Below are 27,985 nucleotides of genomic sequence, written 5' to 3'. Positions count from 1 at the left end.
TGCACAATTATTTATAATGTTGCACAAGAATTCAGAAATGTGCACAAACATAATTTTTTATTCTTGCATTTTGCGACAATTATTTATATTCTAGCTTAAACCCTGGTTGTATATTTATCCAAGCTTCAGTGACAAATGAATTATTTTATACCTCATCTCTGTCACACTATACAGGGTGATTCACAAGGAGTTACCGCCACTTACGGAGCATATTTCCAATTACACTTAGAGCAAAAAATGACATATAATCATGGGTTCTATTCTCAATATTTTCACCGTTACACTAATTTGAATTTAATTGTAAGAGACCATAGTTTTTTTATTTTTAACAGCAAAAGCATTTTACGTATAAAGAATTAACTATTCAGAAGTATCATTTCTTTAATTAGCTAGTATTCTCAAGCTAAAATTGTGTTGTGAATCCCATAGATTTTCGCACAGATTATTTCTTCAATTTTTTTACTATAAAATTATATTCTTCCTCCGCACTTAACTCAACAATTGTTACAAATCGCTCCACTCTTGTAAATTATTTAAAACTGTACATTAGGATGCCGAATTAAACTATAAAGAATCAAGCTTCTACAGTCGTATGATTTGTAATAATTTTTGTCACAAGTGCATAAGAATAATGTAATGTTTAATGGAAAATTGAAAAACAAAATCTGTATACACAGCAATTAAGAGCACAATTTCAGCTTCAGATAACTAACCAATTAAAGTAATTTTACTTATAAATTGTTCTTTCTCCCTTTTGTAATATTCTTTTACTTTCCAAACTAAAGAATAAGGTAGGTAACTTACAAACAATTTCAAATTAATGTAACTCTAGAAACATTGGATTTAGGACATATGTATATATGACATCTTTTGCTCAGTATATCTTCGGAAATAAGCTCCGTAAGTGGCTGTAAAACCATCGTGAATCACACTGTATAATAGCCCTTAATTATTTCTCTAGTTCTCTGAAAATGTAAAATTTATGCATATTGTATTTAAAGAATTTTTTACGAAGCAAAAAAATACATATATTTTGTTTTCTGGCGAATAAAATGTATGTATCAATCTCTAAAATAAATGGATGTTAGGCAGTGGTAAAACATAAACAATTAGGTCAATATCAGTGTATTTGAATCTGTGTGATTTCATTTTCATACCACATCCCGGAACTGACGTAGAATTAAGGATGCGACCATATCGTAGCCGCTACCTAAACCTCGCTTAGCTTACAACTCGAATTTATCAGTTCTTGCAGTTCCATCCCTACGCAGACCGTTCAACCTGTACACAGTTCCCACCATGTTTGTTGTGGGGCATATCATTATACTCTGTGGCTTCTTCATTGCAGGTAACGTCTCATGCAAATAACAGTGTCGAAGATAATTACCGATTTTGGTGTGGGCACATATGATATTTTAATAATATTCAATTAGAAACTTCTTCTTATAGATCTTTTTGCTAGTATGTACTAGTCTAGCGGCGTCATACGGTCTCACTCGACCATTTCAGCGGACGGTCCGAAGATCTTTATCCTGAAGGCATATATTTTATTATTTATTATTTAGTGCGGTATTGTCTCGTGTGCCATTCTGAGTCTATGAGATTTCCATTTCCGTCTATTATATTGCATTACCTATAAAATGGGATGAAATATTTTTATCTTTCAAAACATCTGCTTCTCCTTGTCTATTAGAGTGTAGGCCGCAGAATGTCTTAAACATTTTCATCACAGCAGTATCTCGGTGTTCATCACATTTTCAAAAACCCCTCATGTCATGTAAATTTTACAGATGGCACAAAAACTGATTATCTTCAAACAGTTTGATATTTTTAAGTGAATATTTGTTGTTAAAGGATAATAATAACAATGTAAAGGGTTTGACATAAATGATCTTAATTATTTTTCCTTAGAAATTTTTGAAAAAAAAAAAATGAACTGCCAGGACATGTGGGGTTTTTACAATTCACTACTGTTAAATATCATTTTATTTTTTCACTACCGTACAAATTTTAGGTGAAGAGGGAAGAGAAAAATAATTTTTAACTTATGAATGACTTTAAGTGCATATTTAAGCCAAGAAATTTGAAAAAGTACTTAAACAAAAAAATAAAATAAAATAAAAAATTAATTGAATAGTATACTTTCTACTTCAAATATTTTTCATTCTATAAAAAAAAAAGGAACTGGATAATATTGTAGTTTCTAAAAATTCCCAGAAATCTTGAATATGTGGTCTTCCTCTAATTGAGAAATGTGATCCCAAAAATTGCTCAGTCTATTGTACAACGCTGTATCAACATCTATTTTATTTAGCGTCTGAATGAAATGAAAGTGATAATGCCGGGGCAATGAGTCCAAGGTCCAGCACCGAAAGTTACCCAGCATTTGCTCGTATTGGGTTGACGGAAAACACGGGACAAAAACCTCAACCAAGTAACTTGCCCCGACCGGGATTCGAATCCGGGTCGTATGGTTTCGTGGCCAGACGCGCTGACCGTTACTCCACAGGTGTGGACCGAACAGTCTATATGCGCATATTTACGATATATATTTATATGTGATTATGTTCGAAACTTCTATCATTACAGCCTATTTTAAGCTTCTTTTCTTCCAAACCAACGCCAATCCTTGTCTAAAAGTTCGTGTTGCAGCGCATGTCGCTTGATAACTCGTTCAGATCATAGATCGGTGGATAAAAATCTAGCCCAGTCCTTTAATAAAAATGGACTTAGCGCGTTTTGAGATCACGCTCTTCAATTTCCTGAAATTCATTGCGAGTTATTGCCGCTGTGAAAAGTACATTGAAAACTGCAAGTGTGGGATTTCTGCAACACTTCAAAGGTCTATGTTATACAAAGTTGAATTTGAGAACTAATTGTAAATGCGGGGTTTCTGCTATTCACTACTCTTTTACTTATATTCAAATCTCCACTTGCGATTACATACATGGGAATAAGTATCTTCAATGTACTGTAGTCTTCAATTTTTGTATATAGTGAACAAGACAATATTTGAAAATATTATTAGATGTGTTCACTGCATAATTAGATCAATTCAATTTTCACGAAATATCTCTGTCCAGTTCCTAGCTTATACAGGGACATCATTTTATTTTTACTTCAATTTTTATTGTCCCTGGGTTTTTGAATATACTTCACTCCCATCCCCTCTACTAGTAAACTTCCAACTGTTCCACATAGAGAACCAAGGCCGCATATGAGTTACTGAGTATAGCACGTTCCAGAAATATGTTTGCGTTTTCCAGTGACGAAAGAGCTTTCAATATTGAATCATATTTTCTCACAGGCACTGTCGTCCGTTTGCCTACGTCGCATCCCGATTTCCCCCACCTGCTTCTGCTCGCCCCTCTGTAATAGCTGGGCTATCTTAGCTCTTTTCTGAAAACATTAATTTCTGTTAGGAATTGGACGTCTACGTAATATTATACAACTGTTTAATGTAACTTAAATAAAAAGGCCTCGTTAAGTAATTAACTGTCACGTGATTTTCTCCTTTCTACGACCCAGCGACAAAACCACTTGGACGGAGAGTAGATAGCATATCTGAGTAATTTTATCTTTTCGGGTCGGGCAGAAGTGAAGAGTGAATTTACAGTACCTAAGGTATTTTTTTATAGAATAGTACAGAATTATTTCAATATGAGTTAGGCTACTCGTACGAAGGACGAATCTGGTAATTGGAATTAGGTACAGTAGTCTATAGTGCGATAATATGTACAAACGAACTGAAGCCTGTATCGAAATGAACGGCCACCATTTTCAAAAATGTGTTTAAATATCCATATCATGATTATTTTTTAATTTAACTTCGTTCGCTATAGTGTACGCTAAAGTGCTGTACACAGTATTAAATAGGCTATACTGCATAATGAATACGTCCGAATGGAGAGCTCAATTAGTGAATAAAACCACTTATTGTTCATACAGTACTGTATTTCGATTAAACAAAAACCTAATGAAATATATCAAACTCAAAATCGCGATATTTCCTAGTTTACGTAACTGGATGAACTACTTTTCTTCCCTCCTATACCTAGTAAAGTGATTTGTTTGCATTTTACGCCAGTATCATCGAACTACAGTCGTGGAAGGGGGTAAGTTAATCCAAAGGTATAGCCAGGTTAATATTTGAAATGTTAGTAAAAATAAAATGATGTCCACGTATAACCCAAATTTTAACAATATGAGACAAATTTTACAGATCTCTTTCAACAGATAATTTTGTTGTGAACGTGGTTTTCCGACGAAGCCCTTTACCTTAGTCGTATCAACTGGAATTTTCAGCTCGCTTTCCTCAGAAATGAGTTCTAGTTGAAAACCAAAACGTTGGAGACCATCTTCAGAATATGCTAATGAAGTCAATGTTTGCTCTGATGCAGATAACGGCTTGGTGCTTAACCCCGTAACACCAGATGTCGTGCGAATCAAGGAAGGCAACACCCTGACTTTGGAAGCATATGTAGAGTCTGAAGAAAACAATTTATGGTTTTTTGGGCCAGGGAACATAAAGATCGGCAATTTCAATCAGCAAGCAACCATAACTAGAGACGACACTAAAGTACAACTGGAAATTTGGGGGATCACCCGTTTCCAGTCGGGAGTGTACTTTCTTAAAGGATTCGATGTCTGGAGTAACGAGAAGTGTAACTGGACTGTGATCGTTCAAGGTGAGTTCCTGGTCCTCTACGTCTGCAAATTGTATCAGCTTCTTTTGTTCTGGCTAAGTGGAAGAGAAGGCCTGCTGACTCTAACTTCGCCAAAATGAATAAATAAATATCATTATTATTATTAATATTATTATTATTATTATTGTTATTATCTAATTTCCTTCACGATCAATACACGTGTTGATTGCAATATTTGTTTGATCGCAGTTGTTCCTGAACATCACGTACGGATGGATTCCGCCTCCGATTGTATTTCCAATATCCAAGAACCTGAAGTCACGTGTGCAGCTCCTTTCTCCGGTGAAGTCACCTGGGAATACTCCGGGTGCAAGATCATCATCAAGGATGCTGATCAACACGTTGTGAATGAATTAGACCAATGTGGAGTGAGTATACATCTTACGTCGTTTACGTATCGAATATAGGAGATCGACACAATACAGGTGAAGAAACACACTCTGGCTTAGCTCTCTCGTACTGAACTATTCCATATCCTTCACAACACGACAAAGAAGTCTCTCTTATCATAAACGTCTCCTTCCTATTCATTCCTAGCCTCGTCTGTCACAACCGAGGCATTGTCATGATGCAATTTGAGATGCACAGAGGAGACGTTCCGGAGAGTTCATTTGTGATACTCCCGTTTCGCATTATCAGTCCAAAAATGCTCACCATCTTCCAATCCTGTCATCCACCATCTTCCTCTGCAACTACTTGTTACGATGAATTTTCTTTTTCGAACTTTGTTCCGAATTTCGTACTGACTAATAGTACAGTAGGCAGTTACTTTGTAACTGTTATGTTGACAGCATCATCTCATTCTGAAGAAGTTTCCAACGTTCGGGAATCAAACTTAGAGTCTACAGGCGAGTGTTACCTGATTTTTTAATATAGCAAATATTTAAAAATATTCATATTAATAAAAAAGTAGTGAACATTTTTAAATAAACAACGTGTATTTTAAAGTGTTGTTCGGTTTTCGACGGTCGTACCAATCATTTAATTTTGTCGAAAAAAAAGTAAGGGAGAGGGAGATAGGTTGGCTCAAATTTTACGTTTCTTTTCTGTAGTTTGGATAGCATTTCATGAAATCCTCAAAGTGTGCGTTCTACGTAGCTCTTTGGCTATGTGGAGAGATGTTTGAATTTATATTTCATCACGATTTAAATTTGAAATTTTGTATTATTTTGAAACGTGCAGATTGAGTCAACTTACCCCGCCCTGAAGGTAGATTGACACATGGTGTGGGGTAAATTGTCTACATGTTAAATAAGAGCAAACTGCATATTAAACTAGATTTTTTTTTAATTTAGAATTTATTTATTTACACAGGCAAATGAATCAATATGATGAACGCACATAAATATATAACCATGGAGTTAAACACTCAGATAAAAGAAGAAATGATCCTAGAAAAACGAGGTAGAAAAATTAATTTTGAATTTCCAAATGACTATATATCATATTGCCTTATTAAAAATATCTGAGAAGTAGTTCCTGTTTCCTTCTGTAAACTTTTATGTGCCAATATTTACACTCCAGACACTGTCACCTGGTGCGCATTCTGAGTAAGATTTAACACAATACAGGCAATATGTCTCTGTGTCTTCGTTACTTTCCCTTCTTGAATTATACTTTGTCTTTCGACTGGTCTGAAGAGTCCTTTTCTCATTACTAGTCTCCTCTTGAATTTTTGTTGAACAAATTCATTATCCTTTATCGATATCCTTTCCTCTAGTGCTTTCTTAACTGGAGAGTCGGTAAATATCGCAGCAGAAAATTTTCTCCCTTTTGTCCTCATCCGTAGCTTACGTACAATACCGAGTAGGAGTATGGAATTGGATATTAAAAATCCTTGGCCCCTTGGCTACACTTATGTTTTCTAACTTCATAGCACTGACAGCTTGTAACATCATATTATCAGTAGAAGTAGTTGCTCTGTCAGTTTTTTTAAAGTCTTCATTTTCTCATTCACTGCAATGAACGTATATGTTTTATATGTACAATCAACTAAATTGAACTTATATAATAACAAATTGCATAAATAAGCAAATTATGTATTGTATAATTTATATAATCATTTAAAGTAACACAGCAGAGTAGGTTAAACGCCGTGCCAATCTGCCCCTAACAACTATGCCAACTTGCCTCTGGTGAAGTTATTTTATTTAGGTTAAAATTACGAATTAGAGTAATGAATGATCGAAATGAAATTAACACGAAACAGAGTCAATTAAATGTACTTTCCAACGGTGTATTTGAAGTTCACCTAATATTACATATGTACCCTTAAAAAAATAATCACGAGACGGTGAAAATTCACTTATCTTGCCACGGAATTCCGACGCTTCCGTGGAGCGTGCTTTATAAAGCAGGGATCGTATTGTCTGCGTGGTGCTGCAATCCATCGCATAGCTACCGAAATAAAACTGGTGTGCCAACATGCCTCTGTAGCCAACCAGCATCTATCTTCCCTATGTATTTCGATTACTTTTCATGAATCGTAAAGTGTTTTGGTTAGGTTTCATGAATCGTAAAATGTTTAGTTAAACGAATGAATTTCGTGTTGCCATAAGAAATACATTTTAATATTGGATTAATTTATAAACGATAAATAAATGGCAATTAGTGTTATTTTTAAGTGCATAGCATTGGGCGCAAGATGGCTTCTGTAAGTGTGACGTAAGGAAAATTGTTTCTGCTCTGCAAGCAGAACGGCATATCAGGTTGTCTAAGCGCTCACCATCTTCCAGTCCGGGATTTGGACATTTGAGTTGGTTATTTAACAACGCTATATCAAATACTAGGTTATTTAGCGTCGATGAGATTGGTGATAGCGAGATGGTATTTGGCTAGATGAACCTGAGGATTATCATTAAATTACCTGGCATTCACCCTGCGGCTGGGGAAAAATTCGGAAAAAACCAACCTCGTAATCAGCCCAAGCGGGCATCGAACTCGCACCCGTGGACAAGAAATCGCAGGAAAGAGCCTTAATCGACTGAGCCACGCCGATGGCTATTTGGACGTTGGTAAAACATTTTACAGATAAGTTACTACTTCTTTAAAGGTGACTTTCTTTATGCTACATGAAAATTAAAATTGATGCAATTTCTTCAGAGAGAGGGAGAATAAAGAATCCAGATTTTATTTAACTGTTTCCCGTGGGAAAGTCTATCGACTATCGATATATGCCTAGTCAAATTTCAATAAAAAAAAAGTGCCACTCATAGCTATGCAAATCGTACTAACAGATATAGGCCTACAATGTGAAATCTTGCTGGAATGTCTCTTGCAAGTTATTTCGCTTTCATGTCCTTAGAAACTAGCGATTTTTACGGAACTACTATAAATTTAACGCATTAAAACAGGAAAGCTAATTCACTTAAGTGAGAACAGACTACACACAATAAACTACCTCCTACCTCTCTAACATGTATACTTCTTAGGGAGGTTCTTTGTTATCCAATCGCACATGGAATGAACCGTACGCTCCGCTGTATGCAGTATAAGAACATGTTAGATCTCATAACACAACCGATTAAACAAGCACTAATATTTCTTGACAATAGACCTTTGCAAAATAAAATTGGCTCCATTAATTTGAAAAACTGAGTAAGCTGTCACAAAAATATAAGTGTATTCATGAATTGCATGCAGTAGCGATTAAAATTAAACATTTCATGACCTTCCAATAAATACGATATTGATTCAACCATTATTGTTCGCAGGGATTTTCAGCGGTCAATTCTACTGAGAGAGCCAGACTTCTGTCAGAAGCGGCCAGCAGAGGAGACATCGCAGACTTGGCCATGTTAATGTTGCTGGGAACGCCATCGGATGGAGAATTACAAACTCACAAATATCCTCTTTGCATTGCTTCTAGAGAGGGACACAGAGATGTGACACAATTTCTCCTCAATGCAGGTGCGAACGCATCCGCAATTTTAGAACAGCAGAGTAGGTTAAACGCTTCACCATTGTCACTCACTTATAAGGTATGGTTAACGCCTCTTCACTGCGCAGCACTGTCGGGATCAGTTCCGATTGTACAAATGATGCTTGCAACAGGTGTAAACATGTATATAAAAGACTCTAAATCACGAACTCCCTTCATGTACGCGGCACAGTCAGGATCATTACCACTTGTCAAGGCGTTCTTATCGTGGGGTGCGAAACTAAGTCATAAGGATTCCGATGGCGCGACGCTTATATTCCACGCAGCAAGATCAGGATCTGTTCAGCTCGTCAAATTTTTAATAAGCCTGGGTGAGGATCCACTGTCCGAAGGCCATTCTGGACTGACAGCTTTGTTCTACGCTGCACGGTCAGGATCCCTTGCTATAGTGGAATTTCTGGTGTCACTTGGTGCAGATCCTTTAAAAACCAAAACTGATCAAGAAACACCGATATTTGAAGCGGTTAATGCAGGATCCATACCCTTAATTGAAACTTTTCTTAAATGGGGAGCGAGCGTTAATTCCAAGAACAATAGAGGACAGTCGCTGTTACACATGTCGGTGGAAGGTGGTTATCTGTCTGTAGCCAAGAAACTCATTGCAGAGAACGCAAGCATTATGGCTGTTGATCACGACGGTAAAACACCGCTGCACTATGCTGCACGTTTAGGATACACATCATTTGTTCTAGCCCTTATTGACGCAGGTGCAAGTACTGAACTTTCAGAGTATTCATTTGGCATGACTCCACTCCACATTGCGACAGAAAATGGACATCTGTCAACAGTTAATGAACTTATCAAGGCTGGCGCCGAACTTAATACAGTTGATCGTTACAATTATACACCACTCCACACAGCAGTGGAAAAGGGAAATTACCTACTTGTTCAAGCTCTTATTAAAGGAGGCGCTAATCCTAACAGTTTCTCAAATAACGAGGATACGCCAATCTTTGCAGCGGCAGATAATGGTAACTTCCAAATTTTCAAGGCTCTAATCGTGGCTGGCGCTAACTATAGTGCTGTTTCGAGTCGTGGTGGCTTCACAACGGTCCACTATGCAGCAGTTGGAGGAAACTTGGAAATTCTTCAAGAACTCATCAAGTTAGGCGCTTACTTAGACGTTCCTGGCGGAGATGGTAAAACGCCGCTGCAAATGGCGGCATATGCCGGTCATTTTCAAATCTTTCAGGCTCTTATCATGGCAGGAGCTAACGTAAGCGCCGTTGACAAGACTGGTAACACAATGCTCCATTTCGCTGCATATGGAGGAAACTTGAAAATAGTTCTTGAAATCATCACGTTAGGAGCGAACTCTGATGCTGTTAATGATTATCTTCAAACTCCAGTACACGTAGCAGCAGAAGAAGGACATTTGGAAATTGTTAAAGCTCTTATCAATGCAGGTGCGTGTTCTAACACTCTTGACAAGAATGGTAAATCGCCCTTAGATTATGCAGAAAGGACTATACGACCTGAAGTAATAAAATGGTTATCAGGACTGAAGCATGATACGTGCCCATGATTTGTAACATGAAAACGGACTGCAAAACAACAAACATCACTGCCGTGTGCACGTCAATAGATACGAGGTCTGGTCGGAAAGTAAAGTAATCCATCTGTCCCTGACTACAGACACGAGGGTGGACAGAGAATTAATCCACCTTCGTCCGTGAAAATGTGACTAGCTAATATTCTTAGTTCACATCCTTTTCGAAGTAGTTTCTTCTGACTTCACTCATTTCTTTCGGTTGCTTCTCCGCTGCCCCATGCACTGCTCAGAGCAATTTTTCAAGATTGTCAGCAAGTTCTTTGTTACATTGGTCGTAATTGCTTGAATGTCTTCAAATCTCGAATATCTTCGTAACATCCAAAGTCTTGGGAACATGTCGAGAGAGAAAGAAACTGTTGGACTTCTTAATTTCGGTGTTTGGGACATAAATTTATGCTTTGTTTCCAAAATGTGTTATTTAAATTTAAGTTATTTTTACAGAGAGAGTTTTACCATAAATGATCCAATTTGAAAAATATGTGTTTATTCTTATCATTCTGATATTTTATACCATTTATGTACTTGATGCACTAGAAAACTTCATAGTTGATAAACTAAAGTACTAGATAGTAGGTTTTGGCCTGAAAAACATGAAATAGAAGGTTATGGAAAAAAATTAAACGTAAAAAGATTACGCTGTTATCCCTAAGGAAATTTAATCTTATAATCAATAAAATTGGATCATGTATTCATAAATAAATATATATTAAACAAAAAGAGTTAATTAATTCTTCCAATCACCCCAACAAAATATATTAAATATTAAATAAAATAAACTATCAAAATAAATAGAATAATATATATATATATATATATATATATATATATATATATATATATACTCTATAGGGTCTTCTCGTCCTATGGATAAATTTAAGCTTTTTAACTTAAAAATTAAATTCAACAAAAATAAGGGTAGAGTAGCATAATAGCACCGCTTCCTAAATCGCACCACTTCTAGTTTAAAACAAATTACTGTAGTAGTGTGGCACTAGCGGTATTGTTACAATCTACCATATGTACTTCCACCATGTAACTTGATTTCTACCACTTCTTTGTTTTTGCAGCATGGTGATAGTGTATCTAATATAATCGCTCAGTTGGATGTACTGTATATTTAGCTAACATTTTGTAACTTAATAACGGATTTGTATACAAAGGAATCCATAATCTTAAAATGTTATTCGTTTAAAGTTATATTAAAGAACATTTAACTTATTAGGATTTTCGAACATGTGGTGATTATAGGCTAGAATGAAGGAAATAATAACTTATGGCGTAGTTTCTCAATTCGCACCACTTTGTAGCTGCCTAATTCGTACCGGTGCGATGTGAGCAACTGTAGCAATTCTAACCGTACAAAAGAAGGCACCAAAAATTTTAACTGAACTAGGAATGCATCAGGTATGTGCAATATCAAGTGGTGAAAAGGATGTTAATACAAAACGTGTATGTTGTACAACCGCACAAGGTATATTGTGCCATCTGTGATAATTTTTAAACGTTAAACAGTGCATTCTTCTTTATCAACTGGTGCTCCTCCAGGATCGTTATTTGTTTGCTCTGAGTCATGTTACATCAACAGTGAACTATTTGTCGAATACCTCAAATATTTTATTTGCCACTCAAACCTGCCAAAGAGAAAGTGCTGCTTCTGTATGTCCACCTACACGACCTATTGCAAAAATTTAGAAGCTAGATTATCTCGTGAAAATGGTATGCCCTTGTTTCAGCTTCCTCGTCATAATACTCAGAGGCCCAGCTTTTAGATGTTTCTATCTTCAAATCATTTCAGACAGCTATATCATGAAGCAGTTCTTAGGTGGTTCGAGATAATCGTGAAGAAAAGGTGACGCAGTTTACAGTCTGAACTGCCTAGTGAAGCACATGGCAAATGTTTAACAATAAAAAACGCATTCAGTAAGTTTAAATGTTACGTAATTTACGCTCTATCTTTTCAATTTCATTTCAAGATGCGTTACTCTCTTTCATTAATTTCAATGAACTTGTAATTTGCATTTATTACATTATTCATTCAAATACTCTTCAATATGTTCAATATTAAAAGCTTTCCTTCATCCTGTTCCCTGCAGATAAAGAGATACGATTTAAGAAACCGCAGGTGCTATTTAGGAAACTAGTTGCCTAAATGGCACCACTGACATGTGTTCCGAAAATGTCATTTTAATTAAAAAATATTAAATCAAATTCAAGGATTATTTTTTACATGAAAGGTAAAAGTTCTGGGAGTTTATCTGTGTAAAGGAATGCAGGAAATAAAAGCTATATTGTTCAATAAAAATTATAATTTCTAAAGTGGTGCGATATAGGCAACCTTACCATAAATTTAAATATCATTTGCAGTCAGAAATAGTAGAAATTAGCAAAAATTAACTTTACCATTGGATTCATAGTTATGGTATAAGCTTATATTTGTTATGTAATTGGGTTAAAATTTGTTTTTGAGCATAATAGCAGCTTTTGGAAACAAACTATTCCATCGGATTGAAGATATTCTCAATAGGCAGGGAAGTTGTAACGGAACTGTTAAAACAATTCATAGTGGCATTCATAAGCACCGACGTCGGGAGACGAGGCACGTTCTGCTCCCTCTTTTCATAAAGCCAGTGGCGTCGTCCCCACCAATAAAATTATTAGAAGTATCCCGCCTCTCCAAATAACCCGGTGAGAGATTCCTGAACTAAAAAAAATAATAAATAGTTAGAAAGATCAACTAGGACATAAGCAAAAAATGGTTAATTCAGAGTTCATAATGATTAACAGATGTCCCAGATATCTTAGAGAAGCAACTCGCAATGCCTTCTGTATTTCTGCCTTCCTGTATTTCACATCATTGAATCTCCATATTCGACGCAACGATCACTCCGCTTCTTGGATTGTAAACCACATTTTTTTTTCAGTTTAGTTGAAATTTATCAACTACTGCAGTCTAACAGTAACAGCCATAAGGACGGCCAGACTGCATATGCAAATGCATATTTTTACTGGTCAGTTGAATGTCATGCAGAAACTTTGTATGCATGATTTGAATGTTTGTGATGATGAATATACAAAAATAAGCGTTCATATTTTGTAACATTTCACACATCTACCAATATATTTGATTTCCTCATATATTGTAGCATATATCCAGCATTTTGTTGCATAAACACCCCAATTCCCATAGTTCAGTCCTGTAGTTCCGAAACGTGTCTTATTCCGAAAAATCGAAAATGCAGATAAGTACAGTACTGCACTCTATGATCAATACATGATATACTGTAACAAGATGATATTACAAGAATATTCTTCCCCCACTCAGTTTCATAGGGGAATTTTGGTTGATGCTCCAAAATGTGTCTAATGATGCAAAAGTGTGTTCCATAACTTGCCTTCTCCAATTTTAACATTATAATAAAAACCTTGCTGAAGAAAGCAGCCTAATGAGCTTCTATTCCTGATCTATATTCTATAAAATATTTATTTCGAACGATGAAAAAATTCTTATTTTAACATAAAGAATGTGAAAAAAGTTTTTCTTGATTTGTGAAAAAAATTTCAAAAAGAGGACAAGACACGTTTCGGAAAATAGGACTCAGTTTATCTATACTAATAATAAATTGGGTTATTTTACGACGCTGTATCAACATCTAGGTTATTTAGCGTCTGAATGATATGAAGGTGATAATGCCGGTGAAATGAGTCCGGGGTCCAGCACCGAAAGTTACCCAGCATTTGCTCGAATTGGGTTGAGGGAAAACCCCGGACAAAACCTCAACCAGGTAACTTTCCCCGACCGGGATTCGAACTCGGGCCACCTAGTTTCGCAGCCAGACGCGCTGACCGTTACTCCACAAGTGTGGACTACTAATAATAAATCTGTAGCCGAAATTTTTCTGGTAATTTTCGATTTTCCAAAAATAATTGGTATTAACGTATATAATTAACCACCCTGAAACCGAAAATCGCTTTTTTGAAATTATTGTTTGTATGTCTGTCTGTCTGTCTGTCTGGATGTTTGTCACCTTTTCACGCGATAATGGCTGAACGGATTTCGATGAAAATTGGAATATAAATTAAGTTCGTTGTAACTTAGATTTTATGCTAAATGGCTTTCAAAATACATTATTTAAAAGGGGGGTATAAGGGGGTCCTGAATTAAATAAATCGAAATATCTCGCTTATTATTGATTTTTGTAAAAAATATTACATAACAAACGTTTCTTTAAATGTCATTTGCGATAAGTTTTATTCTTTGAAAAATTTTGATAGGACTGATATTTAATGAGATAAATGTGTTTTACAATGAAACTAACTGCCATCTAAGGCGGCGTAATGAAATAAAAAAAATGACTTGGTCTATAAGGGGCCTTGGACAACAACAATCGAAAGCTATGAAAGATAGCCTACAGAGAATGTTTCTGTGTTTGTATGAAGTAATATCGGAAGCTAAATTAACCGATTTGTATAATTAATTATTATTTCACCATTGGAAAGTGTAGTTTCTCTATATGGACATAATGCTATACTGTTATTACAGTAACTTCGGATATAATATAATATAATGTAACATAAAATATAATATAATATAATATAATATAATATAATATAATATAATATAATATAATATAATATAATTTAAGTTATTTGAAGGGTTCAGTACCATAGTGGGCCAAGCGCCATTTACTGAATACGTAGAAAACAAGGGTTAAAATTAACTTATTACCATAATGCAATGGAAACATATAGCAAGTAAAATAAAGTACACATGAAATCTAAATGATTTCAATGTTCATTAAGCTATGGTTGCATGCAATAAAAATTAAGAAAGGAATTGTCATTGCACCAAATGAGTGCTCTCTGGACCAAAATGATCGCATTTTAATTATTTGGATACAATTTAAATTAAGTACCAAATTAAACGATTCATCCTTCTATGAAACACGAATGTTCCCTGGATCAAATGTCCTATTTTAATTATGTAATTACTTTATATTTATTTCTAACAGATTGTGAGGTCCTTGGTTGTCGGCGGGAAATATTATTTGAGCCGTTGAGAGCAGAAATGGTGGAAGTCAAAAATGAGTAATGAGTGTTAAAGTAAACATTCAGTAATATACAGCGCAAAGTATCATGTAATATTGAATTTATTTAAACAAAGTATTAATAGTCAGTGGGTAGTACAAAGGACATATTAGTTTCGGAAAACATATCACGTGTGAACATGATGTAGACTACATATTAATTGCCACATTGTGCTGTATTTTACAGATTTTTTACTTTAAACCTCATTAACCAATTTTGACTTATATCACTTCTCTTCTGAACTGATCATTTATTAACTGTACTCGATGGCTGAAAATTATTTGTTTATGAATTGTAGCTGGAATAACTACAACAACCTCTCCATGCTTTTGTTTCACTTGTCCTTGAGTAGGGAATTCAAGACGTTGAACTCCTGGGAACAAAAAGCATTCCTAAATATTCCAATCTACGTAACTCTAACACCTTCTAGTCAACTTTTCCGTTTCACTTATTGTCAGGTAGTACGCCAGCAGTCTAATTGTCACATGCCTGATTTTTTTTTTTTTTTTTTGCATTTTCTCAAGTGTGCGTTCGTCTGTAATGACTCCTATCAAATTTTGCAAGTGGAACACATTTTGCACGCACAGAGACCTACTGGTGAGAACGTCAAGATAAAAGTCGATATAATGATATAAAAAAGACTCTGGTTAGAGAACTGTGCACAAAGCATAAAAAGTCTTGTAACAAGAATTGTTACATCAACCTGAATCTTACAAACCCACAATGGGAAGATTAATCTTTTCTCAGTAATCTCATGTAATTTGAACGACCATTTTTCAGTACCTACGGTATTCAGAAATATCCATGCAATTAACAAAGTATCACAACAGAGAACCTTGGAAAATTTCAGTTGTGTTTCTCTACAAGAAACTTAAGTAAATAAGAAAATAAAGTGTGAATGTTTAATCTTAATGTGAACTAAAAAAAATTACATAGGCCTATCAGTGTCACATGTCATTCACATTTTTTTAACCCTTTGAGGCATAGTGTCTTCATTTGAGTCCACCACATTTTCTACTTTGTTTTAATGTCGTGAAGTGTCACAGTGCCTTCAAATAAAAACACCTCCTAATTTGTATGCAAATTTATGAACATACATACGTTTGTAAATTTCATCTCTGTGTTATGTATTTTATTTCATTTTACCAATATCCACCTCAAATTTGTTAATTAAGAGTTCTGTTCCTCAAAGGGTTAACGATAATTAACCCTAGCAATTGCATTTTATATGTTCTTGCATATTCCTTGTTTAATTATGCAAATTTCAGATTTTGAGCGTATCAGTTCTGCACTAGTCATAAGTATTACCAAGAAGGAATAAAACGGAATTATCAGTTCAATCGAGGAGCTTATTTTCAAAAAAACCTTTTTACATTCCCGCAACTTTGTAGGAAATCACGAAAAAAGTTTCTTACCAGCTAGGCAAGAGCCATTATGAAACCAAAGAGTCTGGTGGATATAAATAAAATGGGAGCATGAGACTCTTTGATTCCAAAGCTGGAATTAATACTTCGTAGCAATTGATGATGATTGTGCCCATCCCATTAATTAATGTAAGTTATATGAGCGCAAGACGCCGCAGATAACGGATCTAAAATGCGCGTGTTACCTCGCGCTCTACAGGCTTGCTGCCGCCCGCGTTCTTCGGATCAAGCGTGACGCGAACGCAATGTTTATTTCGAGTCGCGCCAGCAGTTTTGCAATCTTGTGTCCAGTAGCCTTTTAGGAGCAGACTAATCGCAAAGAATAGCTCATCCACTATACTGTAAATTGTTTATATAAAAAATTATGACCGCCATTTATTCACAACACGCAGTGATAGTCATAGCGTCTTGAAAACTATATTAATTAATTAATTAATTAATATTTATTTATTTAATCTGGCAGAGCTAAGGCCAGCAAACCTTCTCTTCCGCCCAGCCAGACTCTAAATCTAATTGAATACAATTGCTTACACAGTTATTACATTAATATCTAGACCATAAATCAACATGAAAGTAAATAATGAAAGTTGGATAAGTAATGTTAGTGTGACAATTATAAATATTGGTAAGAAATAGTTATAATAATAATAATAATAATAATAATAATAATAATAATAATAATAATAATAAAATTAATAATAATGAGATAATATAGGTATTTATCTGTGATATAAATGTATATATATATATATGGTTTTATATATATATATATAACCATTAAACATTGAGAAACCTGAAACAGCTATTATTGATAACAAGAATTGTTAGAAAAATATTTCGAAGCCTATTCTTAAATTGGTTTGATGTCTGACAGTCCCTGACATTACTCGGTAGGGAATTCCAAAGTCGAGGAACAGCCACAGTGAAAGAAGATGAATATGAGTATGTTTGGTGGGAGGGAATGGATTATATTGAGGAGTGTTGTGATCGTATGTCTAGGTTATGATGGGCGGATAAATTTTTCAAAACGAGATGCAAGATAGACAGGTGTGGAGAAATGCAATACGTGGAAGAGAAGGGAAAGACCGTGGATTTTCCTACGATCTTCTACGATTATCCAACTACAGAAAATAATTAAAAACTTATAAAACACAGAACTTAAAAAACAAATATTACGTAAAGAAAGACATAATAATTTTGAAATAGTTATGCTAACTAGCTGGTTTCAAACAAATTTCGAAACAAATCAAGCGAAAATGTATGATCAGGCGTATGGGAAACGCTTGAAGAGAACAAGGTCCCACTCACGCCGGGAGAGTGTCAGCAACTGAGCAGGCCACTCGCTTGGACGACATTCAGTTCCTTTGTTATAGAATGCCCAACATCAGCACTAGTTTTTATCCAATTTTGAAACAATGATACCACTCTATAATTCGCGTTTCTCAGTAGAAACATCACTAGAGCATTCTTAATGTTTTCATGGGCTCTGTTTCTGCGATGTTTAAGTCATGAAAAAATTTAAGCTTTTCAAATGGACGTAATTAAAGAAATTAAAATACTACCTAAATTCGAGACTCAGACATCCAAAACTAACTGAAATTAAGGCTATGGGTCGACGACAATAACGAAAAAACCTGAAATGTGATACCAACAGAGCATCACTTATGACTCACCTATTAGTTGTAATTATTTATTTAACTTGGTAGAGATAAGGCCGTCCGGCCTTCTCTGCCCCTCTACCAGGAGATTCTAACTATAATATGAAGAATAAAATTACAATTTATTTATTTAAATTTATTTAAATTTAAATATACAGAATAAAGAAATATAATTACAAAACAAACAAAGAGAAATACAAATAAAATAATACAAGCAATATAAAAAGAAGATACAGTAGTATTTAAAAAATTTGAGACCGAATGAGCAGCGCTCGTGCTCGGTCGCAGTTCAGATATAATATTAAAATAAAAAATAATAATAATAAAAATAAATAAGTAAAATAAAATAGGAACTAAAATATAATTACAGCGGCAATGGAATTATATAATATAATATTAACGCTAGAGAAGAATAATATCGCACGAGAAAAGTAGGACTAATGTATATTTCAAAATTATAGAATACAAATATAATATAGGTTGATTAATTCATACACATAGGCTATAAATTTATTTAATCAAATTGAAGATATTAACACGTTTCTAATTTTCTTGTTATATGTTAGTGGGTTACATGTTAGAAGTTCTTTAGTTAAAGCATTGTACAACCGAGGGCCAAAATTTATTCTATGCTTTAGACCAGCAGATGTGAGACATTTAGGTTCTACTAATGTTAAATTAATATTTCGTCTTGTGTCATAATTGTGTGTCTGTAATACAAACTTATTACGATTTTTATGGAAAAATTTTAACAGCGTATTCTTATAAATTTGTTCAATATTAAATACATTAAATTCAGAATAAGCATTAAATTCAGAATAATACAATTAGTATTAAATTTACAATTACAATTACAAATAAAATTGCAATTAGTATTAAATTTACAATTACAATTACAATAAAAATCAAAGTACGAAAAGGTTACCTGACTAATTAAAGCTAGATAATTTATCATAGAAAAACAAAGAATATTTTATATTTACTGAATTACAAGTTAAACCTAGAATAACAAAATTGTATAGTGTTGAAATTACTGGATATTGACATATTTTGTGATAGATTAAGGAAACTATTTACAAGAAATCAATTACTGACCAAGTGCCTAGTAAGTTTGCGTTTGAATTCAATTTTATTTTGACAGTCCCTGATGCTAACAGGTAGCGAATTCCAGAGTCTTGGCAGGGCTATTGTGATAGAGGACAAGTTCCGATGGGATGGTATTGTTAGTATTATTTCATGACGAGAGCGTGTGTTCAGATTATGGTGGGAAGGAAGGTAAGTGAAGCGAGACGACAGGTACGAAGGAATAGAAGAGTTCAAGATTTCGAAGAGAAAGAGAAGTGAATGTGAATTTTTTTTCTTATCTAGTTTAAGCCAACCTATTGCTTCCAGCGATGGGGTGATATGATCATATTTGCGAACATTGCTTATAAAAGTACACACAAATTATGAGCACGTTGAAGTTTCGTTTTGTTGTCGCTGGAGAGGTCAGTCAGTAAAATGTCAGCATAGTCAAAATAGGGAAATACAAGCGTCTGCACAAGGGACTTTTTTAAGCAAGATAAATAATAATAGAATATACTTTTCTGCAGGGTTCTGTGATAGATAGGAAAGATAGGAAATAATGTGGTAGAGTGGCCAGTTCCATTCCCCTACATTGCATACCCGTTTTTTTTTTTTTTAATTTCAATATAATTCTACACGTCAAATAAAGTTTCTGAAACCAGGAGTATTTCGGAAAAAATCCTACAGGTTACAGTTATTATATTCTTCAGGTTATTATTATTATTATTATTATTATTATTATTATTATTATTATTATTTTCACACCTAGGTAGTTCTTCTTATTCTTCTTCATTAGCCCTCTATGTCGCAAGCGTCGGTGCACCTCGTTTTGTCTATTTCATCCACTACTCTCGATCTTCGCTCATAGTCTTCGTTTCCAGACCGGTCGTCGTCGTCCAATCCGAGGCTTCTTTTTTTCCTTTTGAATCAATAATTACCCTGACGTGGGTGATCAGCCCAACTCAAGGTGCTTTGCCTGGGTGCGCTCCCTGTTTCCTCTGGTCGTGAGGTGCAGTTGGGCATTTCCTCCCAATCTCAATCGCTATGGTTTTCCCGCCAATACTCGGGTGGCTGATTGCAGTGGTTTCCCACTGGGCGATGGGGTCGCAACTTCCCTACGCCAAACATACGTAGTTAAGGTGTTAGGTACAGCTTACAGCAGTAAAATTTTGGAAATATTCAACATTTTTTTCCTCCATTATTGTATCTTGTATAATAATCAGAATTAGTATGTTGGGAGTATAAGGGTACAGTGCATCAGTTATTCATAGATTTCAAAAAGGCATATGACTCGGTTAAGAGAGAAGTTTCATATGATATTCTTATTGAATTTGATACTCCCAAGAAACTAGTTCGATTAATTAAAATGTGTTTCAGTGAAACGTACAGCAAAGTCCGTATAGGTCAATTTCTGTCAGATGCGTTTTCAATTCACTGTGGGTAAAGCAAGGAGATGCACTATCACCTTTACTTTTTAACTTTGCTCTAGAATATGCCATTAGGAAAGTCCAGGGTAACAGAGAGGGTTTGGTATTGAACGGGTTACATCAGCTGCTAGTCTATGCGGATGACGTGAATATGTTAGGAGAAAATCCACAAACGATTAGGGAAAGCACGGGAATTTTACTGGAAGCAAGTAAAGAGATAGGTCTGGAAGTGAATCCCGAAAAGACAAAGTATATGATTATGTCTCGTGACCAGAATATTGTACGAAATGGAAATATAAAAATTGGAAATTTATCTTTTGAAGAGGTGGAGAAGTTGAAATATCTGGGAGCAACAGTAACAAATATAAATGAAACTAGGGTGGAAATTAAACACAGAATAAATATGGCAAATGCCTATTATTATTCGGTTGAGAAACTTTTATCATCCAGTCTGCTGTCGAAAAATCTGAAAGTTAGAATTTATAAAACAGTTATATTACCGGTTCTTCTGTATGGCTGTGAAACTTGGACTCTCACTTTGAGAGAGGAACAGAGGTTAAGGGTGTTTGAGAATAAGGTGCTTAGGAAAATATTTGGGGGTAAGAGGGAAGAAGTTATAGGAGAATGGAGAAAGTTACACAACACAGAACTGCACGTATTGTATCCTTCACCTGACAATTAGGAACATTAAATCCAGACGTTTGAGATGGGCAGGGCATGTAGCACGTATGGGCGAATCCAGTGTTAGTTGGGAGGCCGGAGAGAAAAAGACCTTAAGGGAGGCCGAGACGTAGATGGGAATATAATATTAAAATGGATTTGAGGGAGGTGGGATATGGTGATAGAGAATAGATTAATCTTGCACAGGATAGGGACCAATGGCGGGCTTATGCGAGGGCGGCAATGAGCCTGCGGGTTCCTTAAAAGCCAGTAAGTAAAGTAAGTAAGTGTTAGAAGATTATTTGACCATTTTTTTTAAGAATTTATTTTTTATCAGACAATCTATCAAAGGGAGAGAAGTGATTTTAAACCATATTGTTAATATGACATGCATAAATACACACAAAAAATGCCATCACAGAATGTTTAATAGGTTTGAGTTACGAGGGAAACACTTCATCACTGCACAGTGAAGTGTCACTATTTTTAATTTTGAAAAAATACAGTATAGATTGTAAAATTTTGTTTCATATAGCAGAGCGACAGTGTTTTACACATACTAATATTCTCCTTATTGTACAACATACAGTAATGGAGGAAAAAAATGTTTGATATTTCCGAAATTTTACTGCTGTGAGCTGTGCCTAACCCCTTAAGGAATAAAAGTTTCAAGAGGAGATTTAACTTCACTATGACCTTAAAGTACCATTTACTGCAATGTTTCACACCCCTCTTCAATTATATTCATCAGTAAAGCTATGCATATAATCGTTGTAATATAAAGTTAAAACAGTTACGAGTAAGATGTTTCCCAAATCTCTTTTAGCATCAAAATAAAAAGTATTTACTTCGAAGGCATGTTCTACGGTGCATTGGTGTTGAGTTGCTGGTCGTCATTTTCATTTAAAAATAGTTGAAACACGCATTGCAATAATTGAATCGATCTTCTTGTGCACCCTGAAATTTTCAAGAGATGTCAGGAACTTGACAAGCACAGAAAATAACTGACCGATAACGATTCCATCTAGTGTCAAATTTGAAACTAAATGCATAAGTGAAGTATAATATACCATCACAGTCTAGTATATACAGTCGCGAAGCTCAATACGTAGTAAATATGCAAACATTAGGTAGTTCTCACCACTTACTTACTTACTTACTTACAAATGGCTTTTAAGGAACCCGAAGGTTCATTGCCGCCCTCACATAAGCCCAACATCGGTCCCTATCCTGTGCAAGATTAATCCAGTCTCTATAATCATACCCCACCTCCCTCAAATCCATTTTAATTTTATCCTCCCATCTACGTCTCGGCCTCCCTAAAGGTCTTTTTCCCTCCGGTCTCCCAACTAACACTTTATATGCATTTCTGGATTCGCCCATACGTGCTACATGCCCTGCCCATCTCAAACGTCTGGATTTAATGTTCCTAATTATGTCAGGTGAAGAATACAATGCGTGCAGTTCTGTGTTGTGTAACTTTCTCCATTCTCCTGTAACTTCATCCCTCTTAGCCCCAGATATTTTCCTAAGCACCTTATTCTCAAACACCCTTAACCTATGTTCCTCTCTCAGAGTGAGAGTCCAAGTTTCACAACCATACAGAAGAACCGGTAATATAACTGTTTTATAAATTCTAACTTTCACATTTTTGGACAGCAGACTGGATGATAAGAGCTTCTCAACCGAATAATAACACGAATTTCCCATATTTATTCTGCGTTTAATTTCCTCCCGAGTGTCATTTATATTTGTTACTGTTGCTCCAAGATATTTGAATTTTTCCACCTCTTCGAAGGATAAATCTCCAATTTTTATATTTCCATTTCGTACAATATTCTGGTCACGAGACATAATCATATACTTTGTCTTTTCGGGATTTACTTCCAAACCGATTGCTTTACTTGCTTCAAGTAAAATTTCCGTGTTTTCCCTAACCGTTTGTGTATTTTCTCCTAACATATTCACGTCATACGCATAGACAAGAAGCTGATGTAACCCGTTCAATTCCAAACCCTGCCTGTTATCCTGAACTTTCCTAATGGCATATTCTAAAGCGAAGTTAAAAAGTAAAGGTGATAGTGCATCTCCCTGCTTTAGCCCGCAGTGAATTGGAAAAGGATCAGATAGAAACTGACCTATACGGACTCTGCTGTATGTTTCACTGAGACACATTTTAATTAATCGAACTAGTTTCTTGGGAATACCAAATTCAATAAGAATATCATATAATACTTCCCTCTTAACCGAGTCATATTCCTTTTTGAAATCTATGAATAACTGATGTACTGTACCTTATACTCCCATTTTTTCTCCATTATCTGTCGAATACAAAAAATCTGACCAATAGTCGATCTATTACGCCGAAAACCGCACTGATGATTCCCAATAATTTCATCTAAGTATGGAGTTAATTTTCTCAAAAGAATATTGGACAAAATTTTGTACGACGTCAACAAAAGTGATATTCCTCGAAAGTTACCACAGTTGGTTTTGTCCCCCTTTTTAAAAATAGGTTCAATTATGGACTCCTTCCATAGTTCTCACCACTAGGATCGCTAATATCGCCTCATTACAGGCAATGCAAAATAGTACCGTCACAGTCTATTGTTTCTAGCACCCTCAAAACTCAAGCTTCGTGACTGTATATAGTAGACTGTGATACCATACTCCAGGACCGAGGAGGATACATCGACTATCGACTATCCGCACTAATCAGACTTCAGATGTATACAAACAATTGTTCTTCCTTGACACATATCGTCAAGTGAGATGTAGTGCGTGATAATAAAACTAGGACTACAAATCAGCTAGAATCTCAATCAGAGGAAATACTTTATAATGTGAAACATTTATGCAGGATGGTCAAATGAATACGAAGTTACGAAAATTTCCGAATCTCACGTCACTTTCTTAGCAACGGTTCAGACTCTTGCAATGTTATGTATGGTGTTTGCTAGAGTGATAACCTTCATTTCTTGCATGAAATATTTTCTTATCTCTTGCCATAGAGCTTTACTATAGGCTTTCCAAGAAACCAATTTAGATAAACCAGAGTAATTTCATTTTAATACATGTACATATATATTGTATAAGCTCACCTGGGTATATCCAATAAAGAAAAAAAATTAAAAATAGTCGTTAAAAATATAACACATAATCCATATTATATTAAATTTATTTCTCTCTCAATCATGTTCCAACACAGTTTGGAGCTAATTTTCTAAAAAAAATTCTAACTATCACAATAATAGCCCCCAGATGATGAAGCAATTATAGAGATCTTATGAATCCAATGGCAATATTTACAGTTCGAATTAAACGAAATATAAAATTTTATGTTAACACTTATGTCCATCATTACTAAGATGGAGATTATAGGTCTTGGATGGTGCATGCCAACTACGAATTACGTAGAAAAGCACGATGTTTCATAATCTGCAAAAAGATTCGATATAGTTCATATTTTAGTACCCGTGTTGGACTATTGCCCTGTCCTAAGGCCTTCCAGATCTACAGATCTCCCTACAGTCTGCTGAATCTCTTTCCACGTAGACATCACCGCGGTCCCTAAAGCCCGGTCCTATGAAGTACCATGAGTCTAGGGGAGAGACCACGGTACTTAGCACTACCACCAGCAACTAAAGACCAAAAAAACTTACATACTGTATGAGAATTTTTGTGACAAAATTAACTTCCTAGCATAATACAAATAAAAGTTATCAAAGCACAAAATGCTGTCATTCTTTTTCGGAAGCCTTCTATATTCTATAAATTTTCCAGTTTATATACAAAAATATAAAATTCCAAACAAATTGCAATTTCACATATATGACATTGGGTTATCTACAAACCTGCATAAAAAATATATTCGAACACTTAAAAGCCTGAACTCTATCTGTCACAAAGTCGTTATCCCCTAAAATAAACTGCAACAACGACTTAACGTTCTAAATTAAGAGGAATTTACAAAACCTTTAAAATACATTTTCCGCAAGAGTCTTTTTTGTTGTAGAGATAAATTTATGCGATCAAATTAAGAATAGCTTGCTTCAATTTTCGTAAAAAAATTTTCTGTTACTTAACAATGGGAGTATAAGGGTACAGTGCATCAGTTATTCATAGATTTCAAAAAAGGCATATGACTCGGTTAAGAGAGAAGTTTTATATGATAATATTATTGAATTTGGTATTCCCAAGAAACTAGTTCGATTAATTAAAATGTGTCTCAGTGAAACGTATAGCAGAGTTCGTATAGGTCAGTTTCAGTCAGATGTGTTTCCAATTCACTGTGGGCTAAAGCAAGGAGATGCACTATCACCTTTACTTTTTAACTTTGCTCTAGAGTATGTCATTAGGAAAGTTCAGGATAACAGAGAGGGTTTGCAATTGAACGGGTTACATCAGCTGCTTGTCTATGCGGATGACATGAATATATTAGGAGAAAATCCACAAACGGTTAGGGAAAACACGGGAATTTTACTGGAAGTAAATAAAGAGATAGGTTTGGAAGTAAATCCCGAAAAGACAAAGTATACGATTATGTCTCGTGACGAGAATATTGTACGAAATGGAAATATAAAAATTGGAAATTTATCTTTTGAAGAGGTGGAGAAGTTCAAATATCTTGGAGCAACAGTAACAAATATAAATGATACTCGGGAGGAAATTAAACACAGAATAAATATGGGAAATGCCTGTTATTATTGGGTTGAGAAGCGTTTATCATCCAGTCTGCTGTCAAAAAACCTGAAAGTTAGAATTTATAAAACAGTTATATTACCGGTTGTTCTTTATGGTTGTGAAAGTTGGACTCTCACTTCGGTAGAGGAAGATAGGTTAAGGGTGTTTGAGAATAAGGTGCTTAGGAAAATATTTGGGGCTAAAAGGAATGAAGATACAGGAGAATGGAGAAAGTTACACAACACAGAATTGCACGCATTGTATTCTTCACCTGACATAATTAGGAACATTAAATCCAGACGTTTGAGATGGGCAGGGCATGTAGCGCGTGTGGGCGAATCCAGAAATGCATATAGAGTGTTACTTGGGAGACCGGAGGGAAAAAGACCTTTAGGGAGGCGAGACGTAGATGGGAAGATAATATTGAAATGGATTTGAAGGAGGTGGGATATGATGATAGACAATGGATTAATCTTGCTCAGGATAGGGACCAATGGCGGGCTTATGTGAGGGCGGCAATGAACCTCCGGGTCCCTTAAAAGCCAGTAAGTAAGTAAGTAATCCCTTTCGAAGTGGTCCTTTCTGACTTCACGCATTTGTCCCTATTGCTCTTTCACTATCCGATGCACTACTTAGAGCAATTTTATTTTTTTGAGACTGTTAGGAAGGTCTTTTTTACATTGGTCGTAATTGCTTAAATGCTTTCAAATCTCAAATTCTTAGTGAAATCTTTTGTCTTTTAAACATAAGGCAAATCGGAGGACGCGCCGCACTTTTTCAAAAATACTAAAATCTTTATAATAAAATTGATTTTTTTTTCGTTAATACAATATGAATGAGAAACAGACATTAAGGGTGTTTGAGATTAAGATTCTTAGAAAAATATTTGGGGCTAAGTGGGATGAAGTTACAGGAGAATGGAGAAAGTTACACAAAGCAGAACTGCACGCATTGCATTCTTCGCCTGACATTATTAGGAACATTAAATCCAGACGTTTCAGATGGGCAGGGCATGTAGCACGTATGGGCGAATCTAGAAATGCATACAGAGTGTTAGTTGGGAGGCCGGAGGGAATAAGTCTTTTGGGGACTAGATGGGAGGATAATATTAAAATGGATTTGAGAGAGGTGGAATATGATAGTAGGGACTGGATTAATCTTGCTCAGGATAGGGGCCAATGGCGGGCTTATGTGAGGGCGGAAATGAACCTCCGGGTTCCTTAAAAGCCATAAGTATGTAAGTATACAATATGAAACGTGACTGGCCGTATATATCGATTGTAACAATGACAGCATCCATGGATAATAAGGAAGTCTGTGGAATACCATATAAATTGCAATTTCACTACTTTCATGTAGTATTCTTATTAATGTTGTAAAATAAAAGTATATGAATAACTTAAAATCAATTCATGTTAAATAATAACGTGAACATGTTATAAAAGTCGCATTTACATGTTTTTAGAAAAGTAATCTCAAGAAAATAGCTTTCCACACCGCCATGTTTGCTAAAGTCCTCGGAAAAAAAATATATCGGCATCTCTTTTGCAGCCCAGTGTATCATACATATTTGCCAGAACCTCAATCAGAGGTAAATAATTATGGTGGAATGACTTAGAGTATTAAAGTAATACCACAGTCTAGTATATACAGTCACGAAACTTAATACTCACTAAATATGCAAACATAGAGAGTTGAAATATGCATCCATAGATAGTTGCTCACCACCAGGATCGCTACTATCGCCTCATCACAGACTCTTTCCCTAGCAGACGATAAAATGTA

At 35.2% G+C, this 27,985-nt stretch overlaps 1 protein-coding gene across 1 annotated transcript in view; it reads left to right on the top strand.

Annotated features, from left to right (window-relative positions):
- Positions 1-10,975, top strand: part of LOC138704612 (ankyrin-1-like) — a 29,361-nt gene extending 18,386 nt beyond the window's left edge. Inside the window, exons 5-7 of the mRNA XM_069832689.1 lie at positions 4,401-4,688; positions 4,896-5,074; positions 8,420-10,975. Coding sequence (XP_069688790.1) covers positions 4,401-4,688; positions 4,896-5,074; positions 8,420-10,171 — 2,219 coding nt within the window. The 3' untranslated portion in view covers positions 10,172-10,975. The remainder of the gene's footprint in view (positions 1-4,400; positions 4,689-4,895; positions 5,075-8,419) is intronic.
- Positions 10,976-27,985: the final 17,010 nt, after the last annotated feature.

Source organism: Periplaneta americana, chromosome 8 (genome assembly GCF_040183065.1).
Source record: "Periplaneta americana isolate PAMFEO1 chromosome 8, P.americana_PAMFEO1_priV1, whole genome shotgun sequence".
In the NCBI taxonomy this organism is placed as follows: domain Eukaryota; kingdom Metazoa; phylum Arthropoda; class Insecta; order Blattodea; family Blattidae; genus Periplaneta; species Periplaneta americana.
The sequence above is the reverse complement of the archived record's forward strand: the minus strand, read 5'-3'. Positions and strand labels throughout refer to the sequence as shown.